The sequence below is a fragment of the Macaca thibetana genome, chromosome 7 (genome assembly GCF_024542745.1).
Source record: "Macaca thibetana thibetana isolate TM-01 chromosome 7, ASM2454274v1, whole genome shotgun sequence".
Lineage (NCBI taxonomy): Eukaryota > Metazoa > Chordata > Mammalia > Primates > Cercopithecidae > Macaca > Macaca thibetana.
The window spans coordinates 14,867,604-14,887,917 of NC_065584.1; the positions used below are offsets into that span (position 1 = coordinate 14,867,604).

The window sequence follows — 20,314 nt, forward strand, 5'->3', positions numbered from 1 at the left end:
AGTTGTAAGAGAGATGGCCTGGCCTGCAAAACCAAAAATGTTTACCTTCTGGTCGTTTGCAGAGAAAGTTAGTCTACCTCAGGCCGGGCGCGGTGGCTCAAGCCTGTAATCCCAGCACTTTGGGAGGCCGAGACGGGCGGATCACGAGGTCAGGAGATCGAGACCATCCTGGCTAACACGGTGAAACCCCGTCTCTACTAAAAAATACAAAAAACTAGCCGGGCGAGGTGGCGGGCGCCTGTAGTCCCGGCTACTCGGGAGGCTGAGGCAGGAGAATGGCGTAAAAACCCGGGAGGCAGAGCTTGCAGTGAGCTGAGATCCGGCCACTGCACTCCAGCCTGGGCGACACAGCGAGACTCCATCTCAAAAAAAAAAAAAAAAAAAAAAAAAAAAAAGAAAGTTAGTCTACCCCTACCCTAGGGGAAGGCCTTCCAGGGAGGCTGCTGGCTGAGCTCCGAGTAGGTGAGAGCCATTGGTTGGAACATCTTGGTAGTGACTGTCACACCTCTCTTGTGGGGTCACTGAAGCTTGGGGTACATGGATATTTTTGCTCCTTGACTCTCTCTCGCCTGTCCTCACTGTTGCTTCCTCACACCTTTGTATAATTGTATCTTGTATTGGTTCCTTACCTTCGAGTTGACAGGGGTGCTCGAACCAGAGTGACTCCATGTTGAACAAGGGCTGGGTAAAATTTGGCTGAGACCTGCTGGGCTGCAGTCCCAGGAGGTTAGGCATTCTTAGTCACAGGATGTTTACGGTTAAGGGAACAGGTTAATGTTTACCAGATAGACCCAGGAAAGGTCCTGATGTCCCAATATCTTAAGAACAAAAGCATTTTTAGTTTAATAGTAAGTTCACTTTATTTCATTTATTTATTTATTTATTTATTTATGACAGGGTCTCGCTCTGTCGCCCATGCTGGAGTGCAGTGGCACGATCTCGGCCCACTGTGGCTTCTGCCTCCTGGGTTCAAGTGATTCTCGTGCCTCAGCTTCCTGAGTAGCTGGGATTACAGGCATGTGCCACCACACCCGGCTAAATTTTGTGTTTTTAGTAGTGACGGGGTTTCACCATGTTGCCCAGGCCGGTCTCGAACTCCTGACCTCAAGTGATCTGCCTGCCTCAGCCTCCCAAAGCGCTGGGATTACAGGTGTGAGCCACCGCGCCTGGCCATAAGTTTCACCTTAAAGATAATAGCATAGATTCTTGTGAAAGACAGCAGTTCTACAAAGATTAACAAGCCTCTGTCCCAGGCCCTTGTAGTAGGCACATCTGCCTGTGACTTTGTTTTGCTTTGTTGTCTTATGTCTAAACAAGCATTGCACCTAAGGTGGACATGGTCCTTCTCTTGCTTTTGGGAACACCCTGTTCTGTCTATAGAGTAACCTGTTCTTTCATTCTTTCACTTGCTGAGTAAGCTCGCTTGCACATTATTCTGTGGACTTGCCCCAAATTCTTTCTTGCATGAGGTCCAGGAACCCTCTGTTGAGGTCTGGATCAGGATCCCTTTCTGGAAACACAGCCCCACAGTGAGCCCTTGTCAGGTCGAGTGGACGTGTGGGGAGCCTCCTCAGGTGCACTTTAACAGACCCCGTGGTTCTAGCACTGGGGGTCCTCAGCACTCCACTGACCTGTCTGTTATGTGCCATACTAGCCCCTACCGAAAAAAACAAATCTGGGGGTATCTTACTGTAGTTACCAGTTGCCCATCCATGGGCCTTGCAGTGGAGCTAAAGAAACCTAAATTTAGCACCAATTCAGGCTTTCAGCTTAATAATTAAGTTCTTGTTAGGAGACAGCCCTTGAGGGTGGAGCAGTGCAGTCTGTTGACCAGGATGCTGGGCTGAGGACAGGTGGACCAGAGCCTGGGGGATTTCATGCAGTTCTGCCACATCAAAGGTAATCTGAGGCTAGCAGCATAGTGTCACCTGAGACTTGTTAGACATGCAGTCTCATGGCAGCGGGGTTGGGGGGGGTGCGTCGCGCAGTGACTCATGCCTGTAATCCCAGCACTTTGGGAGGCCGAGATGGGCAGGTCACCTAAAGTCAGACATTCGAGACCAGCCTGAGCAACATGGCAAAACCCTGTCTCTACTAAAAATACAAAAATTAGCTGGGCATGGTGGTGGGCACCTGTAGTCTCAGCTACTCGGGAGGCTGAGGGAGGAGAATCGCTTGAACCTGGGAGGCGGATGTTGCAGTGAACCGAGATCGCACCATTGCACTCCAGCCTGAGCCACAGAGCAAGACTCTCAAAAATAAAAAGAAAAAAAAAAGGAAAAAAAAAAAAAAACGAGAAATGCAGTCTCAGGCCCTGCCCCAGGCCTACTGAATCAGAATCTGCCTCCTAGATCCCCAGGTGACCTAGGTGCATATTCAAGTGGGAGAATTACTGGCCTAAGACTCTTTTCAAGAGACTCAGGGCTTCCTATTTAGTTAGTGGAGAAAATCCATCGCTTTGAGGACTCGACTCAGAACGCTGAGGATGGTTTCTTCAGCTTAGAAGTGGATCACCCTTCATCTGGGTGCGTCCTCCATGAAGACACAGGCTTTGTTCTGTCCCCATTGAGTTTCCAGCACCCAGTACCTTGTCTGGCAAAGTAGGTGTTGCAGAGACTCTGGCTGAGTGGTGAGTGAATGAATGAATGAGCACCACCAGCCCTGCTTGTGGCATTGGGACAGAAGTCAGCCTCACACATCTGCTCTGAGTGCCCACATCTCAGTGACTGTGTATTTTTCTTATCGCAGAGCCACAGGCTTGGTGCTGTTTTCCATTTGTACTTTAACAAGGTATTTAAGGTTTTGACATTGAGGTATAAAACAGTGCATGTACTTCAGTGATAATGAAGTATTTTTTTTTTTCTTTTTTGAGACGGAGTCTCGCTCTGTTGCCCAGACTGGAGTGTAGTGTTGTGATCTTGGCTCACTGCAACCTTCCCCTCCCGGATTGAAGTGATTCTCCTACCTCAGCCTCCTGAGTAGCTGGGATTACAGGCTCCTGCCACCACGCCTGGCTAATTTTCGTACTTTTAGTAGAGACAGGGTTTCGCCATGTTGGCCAGGCTGGTCTCGGACTCCTGACCTCAAGTGGTCCGTCCGCCTCTGCTTTCCTAAGTGCTGGGATTGCAGGCGTGAGCCACCACGCCCGGCCTCAGTAATAATAAAGTCTTGAGATGCAGAGCCATACAACAGAAAGAGTGCCGGACCAGCCGTTCAGAAGGCATGGTCCCAGCTCTGGCCAACGATGACAGTCCATGGCTATTAGGCAGGTCATTGCTGTCAGACCTCAACTTCTCCTTTCTGTAAAACAAGGATGAAAATGTTTGCCGTGTATGTGTACAGAGCGTATGTCCATGCTCTATAAGTGTGATGCAAAGACAACATGAATTAATGTTTGACTATAGCTCATCCAGATAATTCACATTATAAACTTAAATTGCCCATCAATGTTTTCATTAAACCTGTACTGAATTTTTAGAAACTTTATTGTTTCTAAAAGGAGACAAAAATGAGGAAGAAAATCACTCTTGATCCTGCCTACTACCCAGCAATAACTCGTCTTAAAATTTTATGTCTGTTTTCCATATTTTTCTGTGCAGTTTATTTTTAAAATTTATTTTTTCTGATATAACTTTTTTTATTTTTATTTTTAGTTTTGAGACAGAGTCTCACTCTGTCACCTAGGCTGGAGTGCAGAGGCCTGATCTGGCTCACTACAACCTCCACCCCCTGAGTTCAGGCAATTCTCCTGCCTCAGCCACCCTAGTAGCTGAGACTACAGGTGTGTGCCACCATGCCCAGCTAATTTTGTATTTTTAGTAGAGCTAGGGTTTTACTATCTTGACCAGTCTGGTCTTCAACTCCTGACCTCAGGTAATACACCGGCCTCCCAAAATGCTAAGATTACAGGTGTGAGCCACTGCACCCGGCCTGCACAGTTTATTTTACATGTATATTCTTTTCTTACAAATACTTCATAGTATGTGGTAGATATTTTTTCCAATAGTGAATGTTGTGGATGAATTTTATCAACTGTATTTTGAGTTATGTCAAAAACTTTAAAAAGTGCCCTTTCTGGATATTCTTTGGTTTTATATGCATGACTTGGGCTTGTAGTGAAGATCAGGAGGTATGGACAGCCCCTTCTCCACTCACAGGGTGGAGCAATAGAGCAAAAATAGAAACCCTCTTTATCTTCATTGTTATCCTCAACATATTCTGTCTGGTGGTTAAATGGCCTTTTCTGTTTGACCCATTTACTATGATATTTTCTTAGGGGCTGACAATGTTTATCTGTTTTTTTTTTTTTTTTTTTTTTTGAGACAGAGTCTCACTCTGTCACCCAGGCTGGAGTATGGTTGCACGGTCTAGCTTACTGCAGTCTCCGTCTCCTGGGTTCAAGTGATTCTCCTTCCTCAGCCTGCCAAGTAGCTGGGATTACCGGCACGTGCTACCACGCCCAGCTAATTTTTGTATTTTTAGTAGAGACAGGGTCTTGCCATGTTGGCTAAGCTGGTCTCGAACTCCTGACCTCAAATGATCCACCTGCCTCTGCCTCCCAAAGTGCTGGAATTACAGGGGTAAACCACCGCCCCGGCCAATGTTTATCTGTTCTTGTTGCTTTGTACTTGACTCTGTGTTTCCCTTCTCAGGTTTCTGCAGTTGAACTCCAAGGTGCAGAATGGTTTGGAAAGTAGCTGTATTTCTCAGTGTGACCCTGGGCATTGGTGCTGTTCCCATAGATGATCCTGAAGATGGAGGCAAGCACTGGGTAGTGATCGTGGCGGGTTCAAATGGCTGGTATAATTATAGGCACCAGGTAAGAAAATGACTAATCTATTTTGTTTTTTTTAGGACACTGGCATTCTGAAAACACTTCCAGACATTGTTAATATTAAACAGAAAAGACTTGAAAAGCCATTGACGGACCTGTTAGGCTGACTATAACATAGGTGTGTTGGAGAGGATGTGGGGAAATCAGAACCCTTATATGTTGCTAGGAGGATTATAAGATGGTGTAGCCATTTTGGAAAACAGTTTGGCAGTTCCTCAGAAGTTTCCATAGGGCCACCTTAGTCCGATGCAAGGTCTCTGAACCTTGGCACTGTTGATAGTTGGGGACCAGGTTGTTTTTGGTTGTTGGGGACTGTCTTGTGCATTTGAGGTTTAGTGGCGTCCGTGACGTCCGTTAGATGATGGCGGCATCTCCTGCTCCACTGTGATAACCCAGAATGTCTCCAGACATTGCCCAGTGTCCCCAGGGAGCCAGATCACCCAGGTTGAGACCTACTTAGTTCAACATCTTCATTTTAGAGATAAGGAAACTGAGGCCTAGAGAGTAGAAGTGACTTGCTCAAGGTCACATGGCAAGTGGGGACCAGACAGGACTGAGGCCAGAACTCTGGTGAAAGGACCCCCAGGCCTCTTTGCCCTACTGCTGTCTCTTCACACCCTCCTCCCCCATCTTCCCTGGATTTCCCCACATCAGCCTAGCAGAAGGTAGAGAGAAAAAGAAAAGAATCCACATCTGAGTGTCCATGAAAAGTCCAGCCTCCCCTGTGGGATGTAAACTGGTACAACCACTTTGGGAAAGAGTCTGGCAGTTCCTCAGAAAGTTAAACATCAAGGTAAACATATGACCCAGCAATTCCACTCATTCCACTCCTAAGTATGTCCTTAAGAGAGATGAAAACGTGTCTATAGAGAAACATGTACATGACTGTTCATAGCAGTATTGTTCATAAGAACCAAAAGGTGAAAACAACCCGGATGTCCATCAAAGGCTGAATGGAGAAACGCAGCGTCTATTCATTAAGAAGATATCATTTGACCATAAGAAAGAAAGAAGTACTCACACGTGCTTCAACATAGGTGAACCTTACAACCATGCTGAGGAGCTAGTCACAAAGACCACATATGTTATGATTCCATTTAAACCAAAGTCCAAATTTGGAAAAATCTGTAGAGATAGAAAGTAGGTTAGTAGTTGCCAAGGGCTGGGTGAAGGAGAGACTGGGGAGTGACTGCCGACGGACATGGGGTCTCTCTTTGCAGGAATGAGAATGCTCTGGGAGTAGCGGTGATGAGTACACAACTTGGTGAACATACTAGAAACCACTGAATTGTCTGTTTTAGAAGACTGACTTTTATGGTGCATGAACTCTATCTCAATACAGCTGTTACTTTTTTAAAAAAGTCATTTAATCTTGTCAGTCTCAGAAACAAATGCTTAGACTTGCAGTATCTATAGGTTGGGCTCCCTTCTAAGTGCACTTTACACAAAGTCCTTTAATCCCTGCAGTGGGGTTATGCATCATTGGTCTAGTTCTTACTCCCTCTTTACGAATGATTGAACTGAGGCATAGGCAAGGTCAGCAGTTTGCCCAATGCAGTACAGCTCACAAGTGGTGGGGCCAGTTTTCAAACCCAGGCCAACTGGCTCTAGAGCAGCCCTGTCTGGTAGGAGAACCATGGTAAATTTTCTAGTAGCCACATTTACAAGGTGAAATTAATTTTAATAACTTCTTTTTTTTTTTTTTTTTTTTTAAATTTGAGAGTCTTGCTCTGTCGCCCAGGCTGGAGTGCAGTGGTGCAACATGGGCTCACTGCAGTTTCCACCACCTTGGTTCAAGCTATTCTCCTGCCTCAGCCTCCTGAGTAGCTGGTATTACAGGCACCCACCACCACATCCAGCTAATTTTTGTATTTTTAGCAGAGACGGGGTTTCACCATGTTGGCCAGGCTGGTCTTGAACTCCTGACCTCAGGTGATCTGCCCACCTTGGCCTCCCAGAGTGCTGGGATTACAGGCGTGAGCCACCACACCCAGTCTTAATAACTTCTTTAAACCAGTATTTCCAAACCATTATCATTTCAATAAGTAATCAATATAAAAAATTAATAATAAGATACCAGCCAGCATGCTTATAGTCCCAGCTACTCTGGAGGCTGAAGTGGGAGGATTGCTTGAGTCCAGGAGTTTAAGGCTGCCGTGAGCTATTATGGCACCTGTGCATAGCCACAGCACTCCAGCTTGGGTAACAGAGCGAGACCTTGTTTAAAAAAAAAAAAAAAAGATAATGAGATATCATATATTCTTTGATTTTGTACTAAGTCACTGAAATCCAGTCTGTATTTACAGTCACTGAATGAATGAATAACTCATTGCTCGAATCGTTTTTGTATGTTAGCCAAACAGGAAATTTGGCTTGATTAAAAAGTTGTCATGGCAAAATGATCCCTTCTTCTTTTAATACTTAACCACAGACCTGAGCCATGTAAAGAGGAGCAGCCTGTACACACAGCTGTTCAGCCCTCAGTTTTCTTTCCCCCTTCTAACCTCAAGTTGGAAAGATTAGTTGTTAAATACAGATCACAGAGAGTTAACATGATTACTCATCACCCACCTTGATTTTTATACAACCAGCTTTTAAGAAAATGTATTTATTAAACATTATTGAGTAGAGGTTATCCAATTACCCTTTGCTCCCAGAAACCTTTTTGTTTTTTTAGGGTTGCTAGTTTCCCTGAGTAAATACTAAATATCAAAATAGAACGAAGGAAACAAGGCCAAATAAGTGGCCCAAACTGAAATATTCATCCCCGAGTAAGAGAGGATGATGGCCTTACGGCCGGTGGAGGTGAGATTTGTGCTGATTCACCCCTGCCTCAGCCCGCCTCCCCAAGAGGCTGCTTCTGCCCTCAGCCAGCTGCCATTTGCCTTCTTGACTTTGGAGGCTTATCATTAAAAGAGTATTCGAAAGAGTGGTCTCCACAGAACCTAGGCAGATTTTAAACCTACATTTTGATAGGATTAATACAACATTCATTTACAAGTCTCTTGTTTAGGGAAGAGTGGCAGACCAGGCACAAAGAAACCAGTGCTAAGTGCTTTCTAGGCGTTATGCTTGTTAATTAAACCTTGTTTTGTCTCGACCAAATGGGATTTCTCAGTTTTGCATTTTGGGCTGGGATTCAGTGTTTAAGGGGGTGGGGGCGTAGTCTGAGGTGACGTTGGCAGGACATTCTGCATCCAGCGTCCTGAGCATGGGGTGAGTAAGGAGGGCCCCTTTGGAAGTTGTGGAATCAGAGCGGAGTCTGGAGTTATCAGGAAGAGCTGGAAGAGTGAGGTGGGGTGTTGGGGGGATTGCATGGATAATGGGGAGAAGGGAGCAGCCAAGCATGAGTTCCAGAGAGGTGTGAGGGTGTGGCCGGCCTGGGATGGAGTGGGGACAGAGGCAGACCTGGGAGAGGGGCCAGCAAGATGGGCCAGGACGGGCAGAGGGTCACAGGCACCTGGGAAATGTGGCACAATCCCAGAACGAGCCAAAAAAAGAGAAAAGCTGAGCAGATGGAAGTGGCCCAGGAGCAGAACTGACTGGAAATGGTACCTAGCTCATTCCTGCTGAGCACGTGTGAGTCAGGCGCTATTCAGGGTGCTGGCGATGCACGTCACCCCACCAGCTCTGTAGTGCTGACATTCTGGTGGAAGAAGGCTGCCCTTGACTAAGCGCTTCCTGTGTGCAGGGCTCGGTTCCAAGCCCTTGGCATGTGTTATCTCAATCCTCAGACAACCCAAGAGGATAGGTCCTGTTAGCTCTCCATTGTAAGATGGGGGGTGGGGCCAAGGCACAGAAAAGCTGGGTAACTTACCTAAGGTCACACAGCTGGTAAGGGATGGAGCTGAGATTTGAACCCAGGCAGTCCGTGCTCCACAGCCCATGCTCATAATCACTACTGTAGTCATGTGGCATGGGTATCTTGGCATTACTTTATCTTTTATTTTAAAATAGTTTCCTTTTTTGTATTAACAATTTAACACGTTAAGATTTATTATAGAAAACTTACACAGCCAAAGGAAGCAGGTCATTTGTAATTAGTCATGCGCCGTATAACAAGTTCGTTCAGTGACAGACCGCATACACGACAGTGGTCCCATAAAGTATAGTGGCATATTTTTACTGCACTTTTCCTATGTTTAGATACACAAATACTTGCCATTGTGTTCCATTTGTCTGCAGTATTCATGACAGTAACATGCAGTACAGGTTGATAGCCTAGTATTACCACCTGAACATTATAGCAAACGTTACCACCCCAGCTCTACCTCCTGTCAGGTCATCGAAGCCATTAGATTTGAATAGGAGCATGAACCCTATTGTGAACTGCGTATATGAGGAATCTAGGTTGCGTACTCCTTGTGAGAATCTAATGCCTAATGATCTAAGGTGGAACAATTTCATCCTGAAGCCATTGCCCCTCACCCCTGTGTGTGCAAAAATTGTCTTCCACGAAACCAGTCCCTGGAGCCAAAAAGGTTGTGGACCGCTGGGCTAGACCATCTAGGGTTGTGTAAATACACTCTGTGATGTTCACAAAATGACAAAAATCACCTTGTGAGGCATCTTTCGGAATGCATCCTTGTCTTTAAGCAATCCCAACTGCTACTCAGAGTGTGTTGCTGGCATTGCATTCTGAAAATGGCAGGCACAGCAGAATTTTTCTGAGCATTAAAACAGACTTGACATATTGGTCCGTTGAGTTTAACGTTTTTCACTTGAGGCCCCTGGTTTGCAAGGGGCTTAGGGGAGGATTGTGGAATGGGGAGTCAGGACCCTCCGGTCAGGAGCCCCCAGCCTTTTAGGGTAGGTGCCTAACCTGAACTCGAGGCTGAGAAGGAGCAGTTTCTACAGAGCTCCAGTAGCCGGGTTTGGGTCCAGAAGTAGATGAGGTCCGTCAGGAAAGGGATGGGAATGCAGCTTCTTGGAGGAGAGGCTTGACATGGGTTTGAAGGGTGATGGGATTTCCACAGAAGCTGTTTCCTCGTGGAGGGAAGAGCATCAGCTGGCAGTGGGAATATAAAATCACAGTGAGGGGCGTGGCTGGCACATCAGGTGCCTTCAAGTGCCTGTACCAGAGCCCTCCCTGTGGTTTGAATCAGAAGGAGTGTGGAGACTCCAGGGTTGGCTAATTAAGCCTCATTATCTCAAACCCAGGTCCATTTATTTTCTTTCTTTCTTTCTTTTTTTTTTGAGACAGAGTCTTGCTCTGTCACTCAGGCTGGAGTGCAGTGGTGTGATCTCGCCTCATTGCAACATCCACCTCCCGGGTTCAAGCGATTCCGCTGCATCAGCCTCCTGAGTAGCTGGGATTACAGGCTCCTGCCACCATGCCTGGCTAATTTTTGTATTTTTAGTAGAGATGGGGTTTTGCCGTGTTGCCCAGGCTGGTCTTGAACTCCTGGCCTCAAGCGATCCACCCACCTCGGCCTCCCAAAGTGCTGGGATTACAGGTGTGAGCCACCGTGCCTGGCCCCTTTTCATCTTTCTAGTCTGTCATCATGGTTGTGATGAACTGTTCTCAAATACACTCTCCTCATAGTCATGAAATGGCTACAGCAGCTCCAAGTGTCACATCCAAACAAATTCTCAAAGAAGAAAAAGAGGCCATCTGTGTGTCTTGTCTGTTTGGCTTGCTCTTTATCAGAATGCACATCTTTCCCTGGAGCCATGGGTGGACTTTGTCCCATGTCTACCCGGCCAGAATTGCATCACATGCTCATGTTCAAGCCAGTCAGTCCCTGGGGAGGGGAAATGGATTTCCAGTTCACACTCAGGGAAGCTCCCGACCACTTGGAGCTGGGTAGGACATCTGAGCAAAGCCAGGGCCCTGGTGGAAAGGAAGGTGGCCACAGGGCATGCAAGGACAGCGCATGGCCCAGGTAGATGGGGAGGAGGGAGAGAGGGAGAAGGAGACCAGCAAGGTAGGGTGAGGGCATGGTGAGGCGTGTTAGGAGGAGAAGGCCCAGGCATGAACTCCCCCTTTCTTTCCCTTTGAGAGAACCTCTCCACTCAGAACTAGATGAAGGGTTGGACAGGTGCCATGTCATCAATGACAGGAGCAGGGAGCTCCTCACTCTGTGTGCTCCTGGCAAGCCCCTTCTCCATCCCCACACATTCAGAACCTCACCATTGCTATCTGGCTCAAGACTGGAGCCTCCAAACTTTTTTTCTATAAAGGGCCAGATAGTAAATATTTGAGGTTTTGTGGGCCAGGGGGCAAAAATCGAGGCTGGCAGGGCCAAAGGTAGACTGGGCAGACTGCAGTGATGGGGGTGAAAGGGAATGGCCAGGGAGTGCAGGAAGGAGGTGGTGGTGACTCACGGTCTGTTCTTCTGACAAGCTATTTGTTTATTTATTTAAATTTTCTTTTTTTTTTTTTTTGAAATGGAGCCTTGCTCTTTTTGCCCAGTCAACTTGCTCTTGTTGCCATTGCACTGGCATGATCTCAGGCTCACTGCAGTCTCCGCCTCCTGGGTTCAAGCCATTCTCCTGCCTCAGCCTCCCGAATAGCTGGGATTACAGGCACCTGCCACCATGCCCAGCTAATTTTTATATTTTTAGTAGAGACAGGGTTTCACCACGTTGGCCAGACTGGTCTCGAACTCCTGACCTCAGGTGATCCACCTGCCTCAGCCTCCCAAAGTGCTGGGATTACAGGTGTGAGCCACCGCGCCTGGCCAGACGAGCTCATAACTTACGGTGTTTGGAGGTTAATCCATGTTGTTGCACAGTATCACTTTTATATTTAAAAAAAGAAATCCGCAGCAGGGAGTGGTGGCTCACGCCTGTAATTTCATCACTTTGGGAGACTGAGGCAGGTGGATCACCTGAGGTCAGGAGTTTGAGACCAACCTGGCCAATATGGTGAAACCCTGCCCCTACCAAAATACAAAAATTAGCCAGGCATGGTGGCAGGCACCTGTAATCCCAGCTACTCGGGAGGCTGAGGCAGGAGAATTGCTTGAACCTGGTAGGCGGAAGTTGCAGTGAGCCGAGTTCGTGCCACTGCACTCCAGCCTGGGTGACAGAACGAGACTCTGTCTCCAAAAAAATAAAAAAGAAAGAAGAAATCCGCTTTTATTTTTATTTTTTCACCAACAGGGTCTTATTCTGTCACTTAGGCTGGAGCCCAGTGGTGTTATCATAGCTCATTGCAGCCTCGAACTCCTGGGCCCCAGGGATCCTCCTAAGTAGCTGGGACCACAGGTGTGCCACCATGCCCAGCTAGTTAAAAATATTTTTTTTATAGAGATGAAGTCTTGCTATGTTTCCCAGGCTGGTCTCGAACTCCTGGGCTCAAGTGATCCTCTTTCCTCGGCCTCCCAAAGTGCTCAGATTACAGGCCACTGTGTCTGGCCTGAAATCTGCTTTTAAAGAGGACATGTGGGGAGGGATTAGGAAGGAGGACGGAGGGGACTGTGCAGGGGAATGCCGAGCGTGTGGGATGTGGGCATGGGCCCATTTGTGCAGCAGGGCCATCCTTGTAAATGCCAGAGGCAGTACAGGACCTTGAAAGGATGTGGCTCTGGATTTGCTGAGACCTCAGGTGTCATTCCTTCCCTCCAGTTACGGGCTGTATAAGTCTGAACAAACTACATTGTCAGATTCTTTCTGTGGGGTTGGCAGTGGGCTCAGTGAGGCACCTTGCAAAACCCCAGCCTGCAGCCTCACCTCAGCACTGCTCAGCTGTGTGTCAGGAAGTGATCATATATGTACACTTGGCAGGTGAGCAGAGCTGGCTGGAGAGCGGATCCTTTACAGCAACTGTGACACGGGGCTTGCCAGTGTATTTAGACCTTGTTTGACTTGTCTTTGTTTAGCTGGCAGCTGGCCAAGCTGGAGGCAGTGCAAGCAGAGTGGGGACAGTGATCCTATCGGCAAATCACGGGAGGCATTAGGAAGACCAGCGGAATTCGCAGCGCAAGTTATGAAACCAGCCAAGTCACAATCTCTGTTCGTCATTCCGGAGGGCTCTGCGCTCCTGAGAAGTCTTGCTCAATACCCTCCTCTCGAATATGACCTTTTATGACTTTTCTGGGCTTAAGCGGGGAAAATACAGTATAGGTCACATGGGTTTAGGGGAAGTAATACAAGTAGTAATGCCATTTTCACATTGTTTGAGTTGAACCCCACTTGTATCTCTTTTGAGTGCTAGTAAATATTTGACTTAATTGAAGAACCCTGCTGAGTTAACAAAGGTAGAGGCAACCAAGTGCCTCCAAGGCTCAGAAGAGAGTCATAGCCTGATGAGGCAGCAATGAGTGTGGAAGATGGGGCACAAGGCACCGTTGGGGTCAGCCATGGCCCTTCCTGAGCTTGTCCCCGTCTGTAAGATGGGGATGAAAGCACCTACCTCTCAAGAGTGCTGGGGGTCCCAAACAGTGCAGGAGCGACAACACAAGGCACTCTGAACCTGCCCCTGCAGAAAATATATAACTTTATTGAGGCCGAGTTTAAGACATATCATCTTAATTCACCCATTGAGTTTAATTTATCTAACTCAGTGATTTTTTAGTAAATTTACCAAGTTGTGTGAACATCACTATAAATCAGTTTGATATTTCCATCATCCCAGTATGATCCTTTGGGCAGGCTGGGCGGTGGCTCACACCTATAATCCCAGAACTTTGGGAGGCCAAGGCGGTTGGATCATTTGAGGCCAGGAGTTCGAGACCACCCTGGCCAACATGGTGAAACCCAATTTCTATTAAAAATACAAAAATTAGCTGGGCGTGGTGGCACACACCTATAATCCCAGCTACTTGGGAGGCTGAGGTTGAACTCTGGAGGCAGAGGCCGCAGTGAGCCATGATCATACCACTGCACTCCAGCCTGGGCAACAGAGCAAGACTGACTCAAAAAAAAAAAAAATCCTTTGGGCATATTTGCAGTTCCCACCTCTAGCCCCAGGCAATTACTAATCATCTACTTTCTAGCTGTATAGATTTGTTTATTCTGAACATTTCCTATCAATGGAGCTAAACAGTGTATGGTCTTTTGTGTCTGGCTTCTCCTAGTGTCATGTTTTTGAAGTTTGTTCACGTTGTAGCATGCATCAGTGCTCCACTCCCTTTTATTCCCAAATAGCATTCCATTGTATGGATAGACCACGTTTTGCCTGCCCATTTACCAGCTGATGGACATTTGGGTTGTTTCTAATTTTTGGTTATTATGAACAATGCTGCTGAGAACATTTGCGTGCAAATCTTTGTGTGAATACATTTTTTTGTTTCTCTTGAGTAGGTACTTAAGAGTTGGAATTGCAGGCCGGACGCGTTAGCTCACGCCTGTAATCCCAGCACTTTGGGAGGCTAAGGCAGGTGGGGCACGAGGTCAGGAGTTTGAGACCAGCCTGACCAACATGGTGAAACCCCATCTGTACTAAAAATATAAAAATTAGCTGGGCGTGGTAGTAAACACCTGTAATCCCAACTACTCAGGAGGCTGAGGCAGTAGAATCGCTTGCACCCGGGAGGCGGAGGTTGCGGTGAGCTGAGATTGCACCGCTGCACTCCAGCCTGGGCGACAGAACAAGACTCCATCTCAAAAAAAAAAGAGTTGTAATTGTTGGGTCACATGGTAAATTTATGTTTGACTCTTTGAGAAACTGTAAAGCTCGTTTCCAGAATCACGGCTCCACGTTACATTCCCCTAGCAGTGTATGTATGGAGGCTCTTGGTTCCTCAGTTCTCGACAACACTTGTTATTGTCTGTCTGTGAAGTGGCAGCTCAGTGTGGTTTTAATTTGCATTTCCTAATAACGGGTGATGTTGGACATCTTTTCATTTGCTGACTAACCATTTGTATATCTTCTTAGGTGAAATGTTTATTGAAATCTTTTGCCTATTTTTGGCTCCGTGGTACAGGAGTTCTTTGGCTATTTCAGTATAAGCCCTTTATCAGATACATGTTTTGTAAATATTTTCTTGTAGTCTGTTGCTTGTCTTTTTATTTTCTTAATAATGTCTTTGGAAGCACTGAAGGTTTTAATTTTGCTGAGCCAATTTATCAAGGTTTTTTTTTTTTTTTTTTTTTTTGAGACAAGAGTCTTGCTCTGTTGCCCAGGCTGGAGTGCAGTGGTGTAATCTTGGCTCACTGCATCCTCTGCCTCCTGGGTTCAAGTGATTTCTCCTGCCTCAGCCTCCTGAGTAGCTGGGATTACAGGCATACACCACCACGCCTGGCTAATTTCTTTGTATTTTTAGTAGAGGCGGGGTTTTACCATATTGGCCAGGCTGGTCTCGAACTCCTGACCTCAAGTGATCCCAAAGTGCTGGGATCCTCGGCCTCCCAAAGTGCTAGAATTACGGGTGTGAGCCACTGTGCCCAGCCTGATTTGATTTTTAAAAACTAAATAGCAGACAAATAATGTCTGTATAACATGTGTACACCTTAAAGAATAATAAAATGAATACCTGTGTACCTTGCACCTTGCTAAAAAAAAATAGAACTATACTAGTACCTTGTCCCCTGTCTGATGGACTCCCGCTCCCTTCCCTTCAGAGACCAAGCTCCTGAATTTTTTGTCATTCATTCCTTTGCTTTATAGTTTTGCTGTCTATTTAACTGTAAACAGCATAATGTTTACATCAGCCTGTTTTGACCTTTATATAAATGTAATCATAGTGAAGGTGTTTTTCTATGACTTGTTCTTTGTTTCATTATGTTCGCAAGAGTTGTCTATTTTGAAAACTGGGTTGTACTTGTTTGCGTATTTTTAAGAGTTTTTACAGATTCAGGGAGTCCATGGATATATTGTGTAGTGGTGGGATTTGCGCTTCTTGGGTACCCATCATCTGAGCAGTGGGTTGTAGTCTGTTCATTTTCAGGTATTCCATTTATGTGAACCTATGACAATGTATTTTTCCAGCTCTCAATCATTGGAGTTATTTCTTGGCTTTTGCTGTTAAACTGATGCTGTGAACATTTTCTGGTTATCCGTGGGAGATAGAGTTTTGCTAGGCTATATGGCTAGGAGTAGAATTGCTTGGTTGGAGGGTGTGTGGTTGAACCTCACACATTGATAATGTCAGGATGTCTTCCAGAGTGGAGTGCCAGTTACACTCTATTTCCACCATAGCTGTACTAGTTTACTGTCACTGCTTAAACAGATTGCCACAGACTTCATGGTTTGAAACAACACAAATTTATTATCTTACATTTCTGGAGGTAAGAAATGTGAAACGGCTGCCACTGGGTTAAATCACAGTGTTGCCTGGGCTGTGTTCCTTGGTGACTCTAGTGGAGGCTCCACTTTCTCATCTTTTCCAGCTTTTAGACACCACCTGCAGTTGTTGGCTTCTGGCCCCTTCTTCCATCCTCAGTGCCAACAAGGGTCAGTTGAATCTTTCTTACACTGCATCACTCGGAACCTGACTCCTGCCTCTGTCTCCACATACAAAAGCCTTTGTGATTACATTAGGCCCACTGAAGGCTGGGCACAGTGACTCGCACCTGTAATCCTAGCACTCTCTATCCAAGGCGGGAGGATCGCTTGAGCCCAGGCGTTCAAGACCAGCCAAAGCAACATAGCCAGACCCTGTCTCTACAAAACATTTTAGAAATTAGCCAGCTGTAGTGGTGTGTGCCTGTAGTCTCAGCTACCTGGGAGGCTGAGGTGGGAGGCCCAGGAGGTCGAGGCTGCAGTGAGCTGAGATTGCACCTGTGCACTCCTGCCTGGGAGACAGCAAGACCCTGTCTCAAAAAAAACGAAAACAAAAAAATAAACAAAAATGACATTGGGGCACTAGAATAATCCAGGAAAACCTCCCTATTTTAAGACCAGCTGATTGGCAACCTGAAATCCATCTGCTATCTTAATAACCTTTTGCTCTGTAATGTAACATAGTCACAGGCTCCTTGGATTAGGATGTGGACAGCCTTGGGAGCTGTTATTCTGCCTACCACAATTAGTGTTTGAAGGTCACTAGTCCACAGCAATGAGGACTTAAACATCTAACAATCTGTGTGCATGTGTGTGTATATAATATTTAGTGACTATTTTAAAATGATCTGTGTTTGCTGTGGGCCTCTGTAATTTTAATGATTTCTCTCTTGTCCCTGTATGAAGCAGGATCAAGTTCTGGGGACATGGGGATCTTTCTCTTTTTTTTTGAGACTGAGTTTCACTCTTGTTGCCCAGGCTGGAGTGCAATGGTGCGATCTTGGCTCACTGCAACATCCGTCTCCCGGGTTCAGGTGGTTCTCCTGCCTCAGCCTCCCGAGTAGCTAGGATTAAGGCATGTGTCACCACGGCCAGCTAATTTTGTATTTTTAGTAGAGATGGGGTTTCACCATGTTGGTCAGGCTGGTCTCAAACTCCAGACCTCAGGTGATCTGCCTGTCTCAGCCTCCCAAAGTGCTGGGATTACAGGCGTGAGCCATTGTGCCTGGTCAGAACACCTGGGATCTTTCACTTGAGTACTGTGTGACTTGGGCAGGTCACCTCACCTCCAGAGGCTGCTTTTTCCTTATCCATAATAAAATGGGGATCATTACCTTTATCACAAAGGGTTGCTATGAGAATTAAACGAGATAATGCCTACAAAGCCTTAGCACAGTGCTGGACAAATAGAAGCAAGTCAATAAAATGTATTAGTTTTCCTATTTATTCCGTCATCCATTCATCTAATCGCTCTTGAGTGCCAGGTCCTAGACTCACCCATTCAGTCTTCAAAAACTGTATACCAAGCACCCATCTTTGTCATAAAATAAGTCCATTTGGTTGGGACAGCCACAGGCAAGTGCCAGTCTGAATGTTCAATGAGCTTTAGTTTTATTGCTATGCTCAGTGTTGTTTCAAGTGTGCTGTGTGTACATTCAGTCTCTCGGGCTGTCTTCCTTGGGGAGGCAAATCGCTGGGCACACGCCTCTCCTTATGCTTACTTATGTCTTTGTTCTAGGAACAACAGGATTAAATGTAAGCAGACAGGCAACATTTTTCCTTTCTGTCTTCAGATGATTTCCAAGGCATGAAGTATGTTTCACCTGAGATAAGGACGCAAGTCTGTCTTCACCCTTGCGTGGACAGGGAGTTGCATTAGGAACATTTTTCTCATATTCCTAATGTTATCTTCCTTTGTATTCTTGTTCTTTTTAAAACTTAAGAGCAATTTCTCAGTTCCTGAGTTGGACTTTTGAGTGTTCAATCAGTTCTCTAAACAGTGACTTTGGCACACAAAGTACTTGGATCAGAAGAATCCTGTGGGAAATAGAACTAGCTCTGTTGATCATTCTGAGTCATTCTGTTTTTGAGACTAAAATCCATGCTTTCCAGAGACTGTTGTATAGTCTGAAAAATAAAAACAAGTTACTTAGGACTTGCAGAGGTCCTTCTTACCTACAGACGTGGTGGCAGTGGTGGTGGTGGTGGTGGTGGCAGTGGTGGTGGAGGTGGTGGTGGCAGTGGTGATGGTGGCAGTGGTAGTGGTGGTGGTGGTGGTGGTGGCAGTGGCAGTTGATAGTGGTGTTGGTGGTGGTGGCGGTGGTGGTGGCAGTGGTGGTGGTAGTGGTGGTGGTGGCAGTGGCAGTGATAGTGGTGGTGGTGGTGGCGGTGTTGGTGGCGGCAGTGGTGGCAGCATTGGTGGCAGTGGTGGTGGTGATGGCGGTGGTGGTGGTGATGGTGGCAGTGGCAGTGGTGGTGGTGGTGGTGGTGGTGAAGGTGGCAGTGGTGGTGGTGGTGGTGGCAGTGGTGGTGGTGTTGGTGGCAGTGGCGATGGTGGTGGTGGTTGGGGTGTTAGTGGTGGCGGTGGTGGCAGCATTGGTGGTGGCAGTGGTGGTGATGGTGATGGTGATGTTGGTGGTGGTGGTGGTGGCGGTGCCAGTGGTGCTGGTGGTGGTATTGGTGTTGGTGATGGTGGCGGTGGTGGTGGTGGTGGGGTGTGCATGTGCACGTAGCCCACGTGTGCACCAGTTTCCTGCTGAATAATACTTTGGATGGATGGGGGATCTTTTTAAGATGAGATAAAAAATATCAATATATGTGTTTGAAAATAGTAACTTAAATGCCTGACCGATAGGGGATGATTCATGGTAAATCTTCTGGGAGACAGAACACATCACTCCTTCGAACTCCGAAACTAGCCTCCCGGGCAAAATCTAAAACTTAACCAAATCATTTCTCCCAGGCAGATGCGTGCCATGCCTACCAGATCATTCACCGGAATGGGATTCCTGACGAGCAGATCGTTGTGATGATGTACGACGACATTGCTTACTCTGAAGAGTAAGTGGGGGAGTGCTTGGAACTTGGTGGCGAAGGACTTCAGGGTATTTAAAAAAAGGTCACATAGACTCAGAGGAATCCTAGTGGCCTAATGTTAGAATACATAACAGACTCCCAGACAAAAGACCACAGGGATACCTCTTGTTGAACTTTGGGTTTTTTGTTTTGTTTTGTTTTGTTTTTGTTTTTGTTTTTTTGTTTTTTTATTGAGACAGTCTTGCTCTGTCACCCAGGCTGGAGTGCAATGGTGTGATCTCAGCTCACTGCACCCTCCACCTGCTGGGTTCAAGTGATCCTCCCACCTCAGCCTCCCAAGAAGCTGGGACTGCAGGTGTGCACCGCCATGCCCAGCCAATTTTTGTATTTTTTAGTAGAGACAGGATTTCACCATGTTGGCCAGGCTGGTCTTGAACTTCTGACCTCAAGTGATCCAGCTTCCTTGGCCTCCGAAAATGCTGGGATTACAGACGTGAGCCACCACGCCTGACCCTCATGTTGAGCTTTGACCATAACTTGGGTGTGCCCTGGAAGTGGCAAAGACCTGGTGGGTGCTTTGAAAGGGTTTAAAAGCTGAGTCCCTCCTCACCTTGGAGGACTTGTTGGGTTCTACGGTGCTTGCTCCTAAGCTCCGAGCAGGCTGCAGCACAGGGGACCTGCACGTAGAATGCTTTTGTTTGTAGGTTAGATCTTCCTACTACCTTCTTTCTCTACTTATTTTATTACTTGCTGAGTTTAACTTCACGAATAGTTCCCTTGTGCCCGCTTATCTGATTTCTTGCAGAGATCAGAGGCAGCAAGTATGGGCATAAACTCAGCGAGTTCTAACCTCCTAGCTCCGTGGTTACCCTGCTGCAGCCGCGGTGAAGGACGCTATCATCCATCACCCATTCTGAGGCTTTAATGCCTAAGCTCTTGTATTAAAGTCTTGTTCTCTGTCCTGTCTCTTTCCGAAAGTAGTTTCGCTCTGAGAGAGCTTTTGATGAGGCCTTGCCCTCATGATGCTCTCTGGTTTCCAGCAAGCAGCTGGCAGCACCTAGGCTTTTGGTCCCTGCCCGAGGCTTTTCAAGCTCAGCTCCTCACTGCCTCTGCCAAGAGCTCTTGGGCTGTGGGACTGCTGAGATCCCCAAGCTGCTAAAACCACTTACACGTTGGCCACCGTGCAGGCCATCAGTTGCATCTTTGACAAACATAGATGTTTCCTGTTTTTTCACATAACAGGCATGTGTTTGAAGAGAGATTTCGGAGGCATG

At 46.7% G+C, this 20,314-nt stretch overlaps 1 protein-coding gene across 3 annotated transcripts in view; it reads left to right on the forward strand.

Moving 5' to 3' along the window:
- Positions 1-20,314, forward strand: part of LGMN (legumain) — a 1,022,235-nt gene that overhangs the window by 988,026 nt on the left and 13,895 nt on the right. For 2 of the 3 annotated variants that reach the window (XM_050799123.1, XM_050799122.1), the window contains 2 exons: positions 4,653-4,819; positions 18,967-19,064. In XM_050799123.1, the coding sequence (XP_050655080.1) occupies positions 4,682-4,819; positions 18,967-19,064 (236 nt within the window). In that variant the 5' untranslated portion in view covers positions 4,653-4,681. Of the gene's footprint in view, positions 1-1,831; positions 1,900-4,652; positions 4,820-18,966; positions 19,065-20,314 lie in introns of those variants that run through there. The other variant, XM_050799124.1, reaches the window with a different exon arrangement.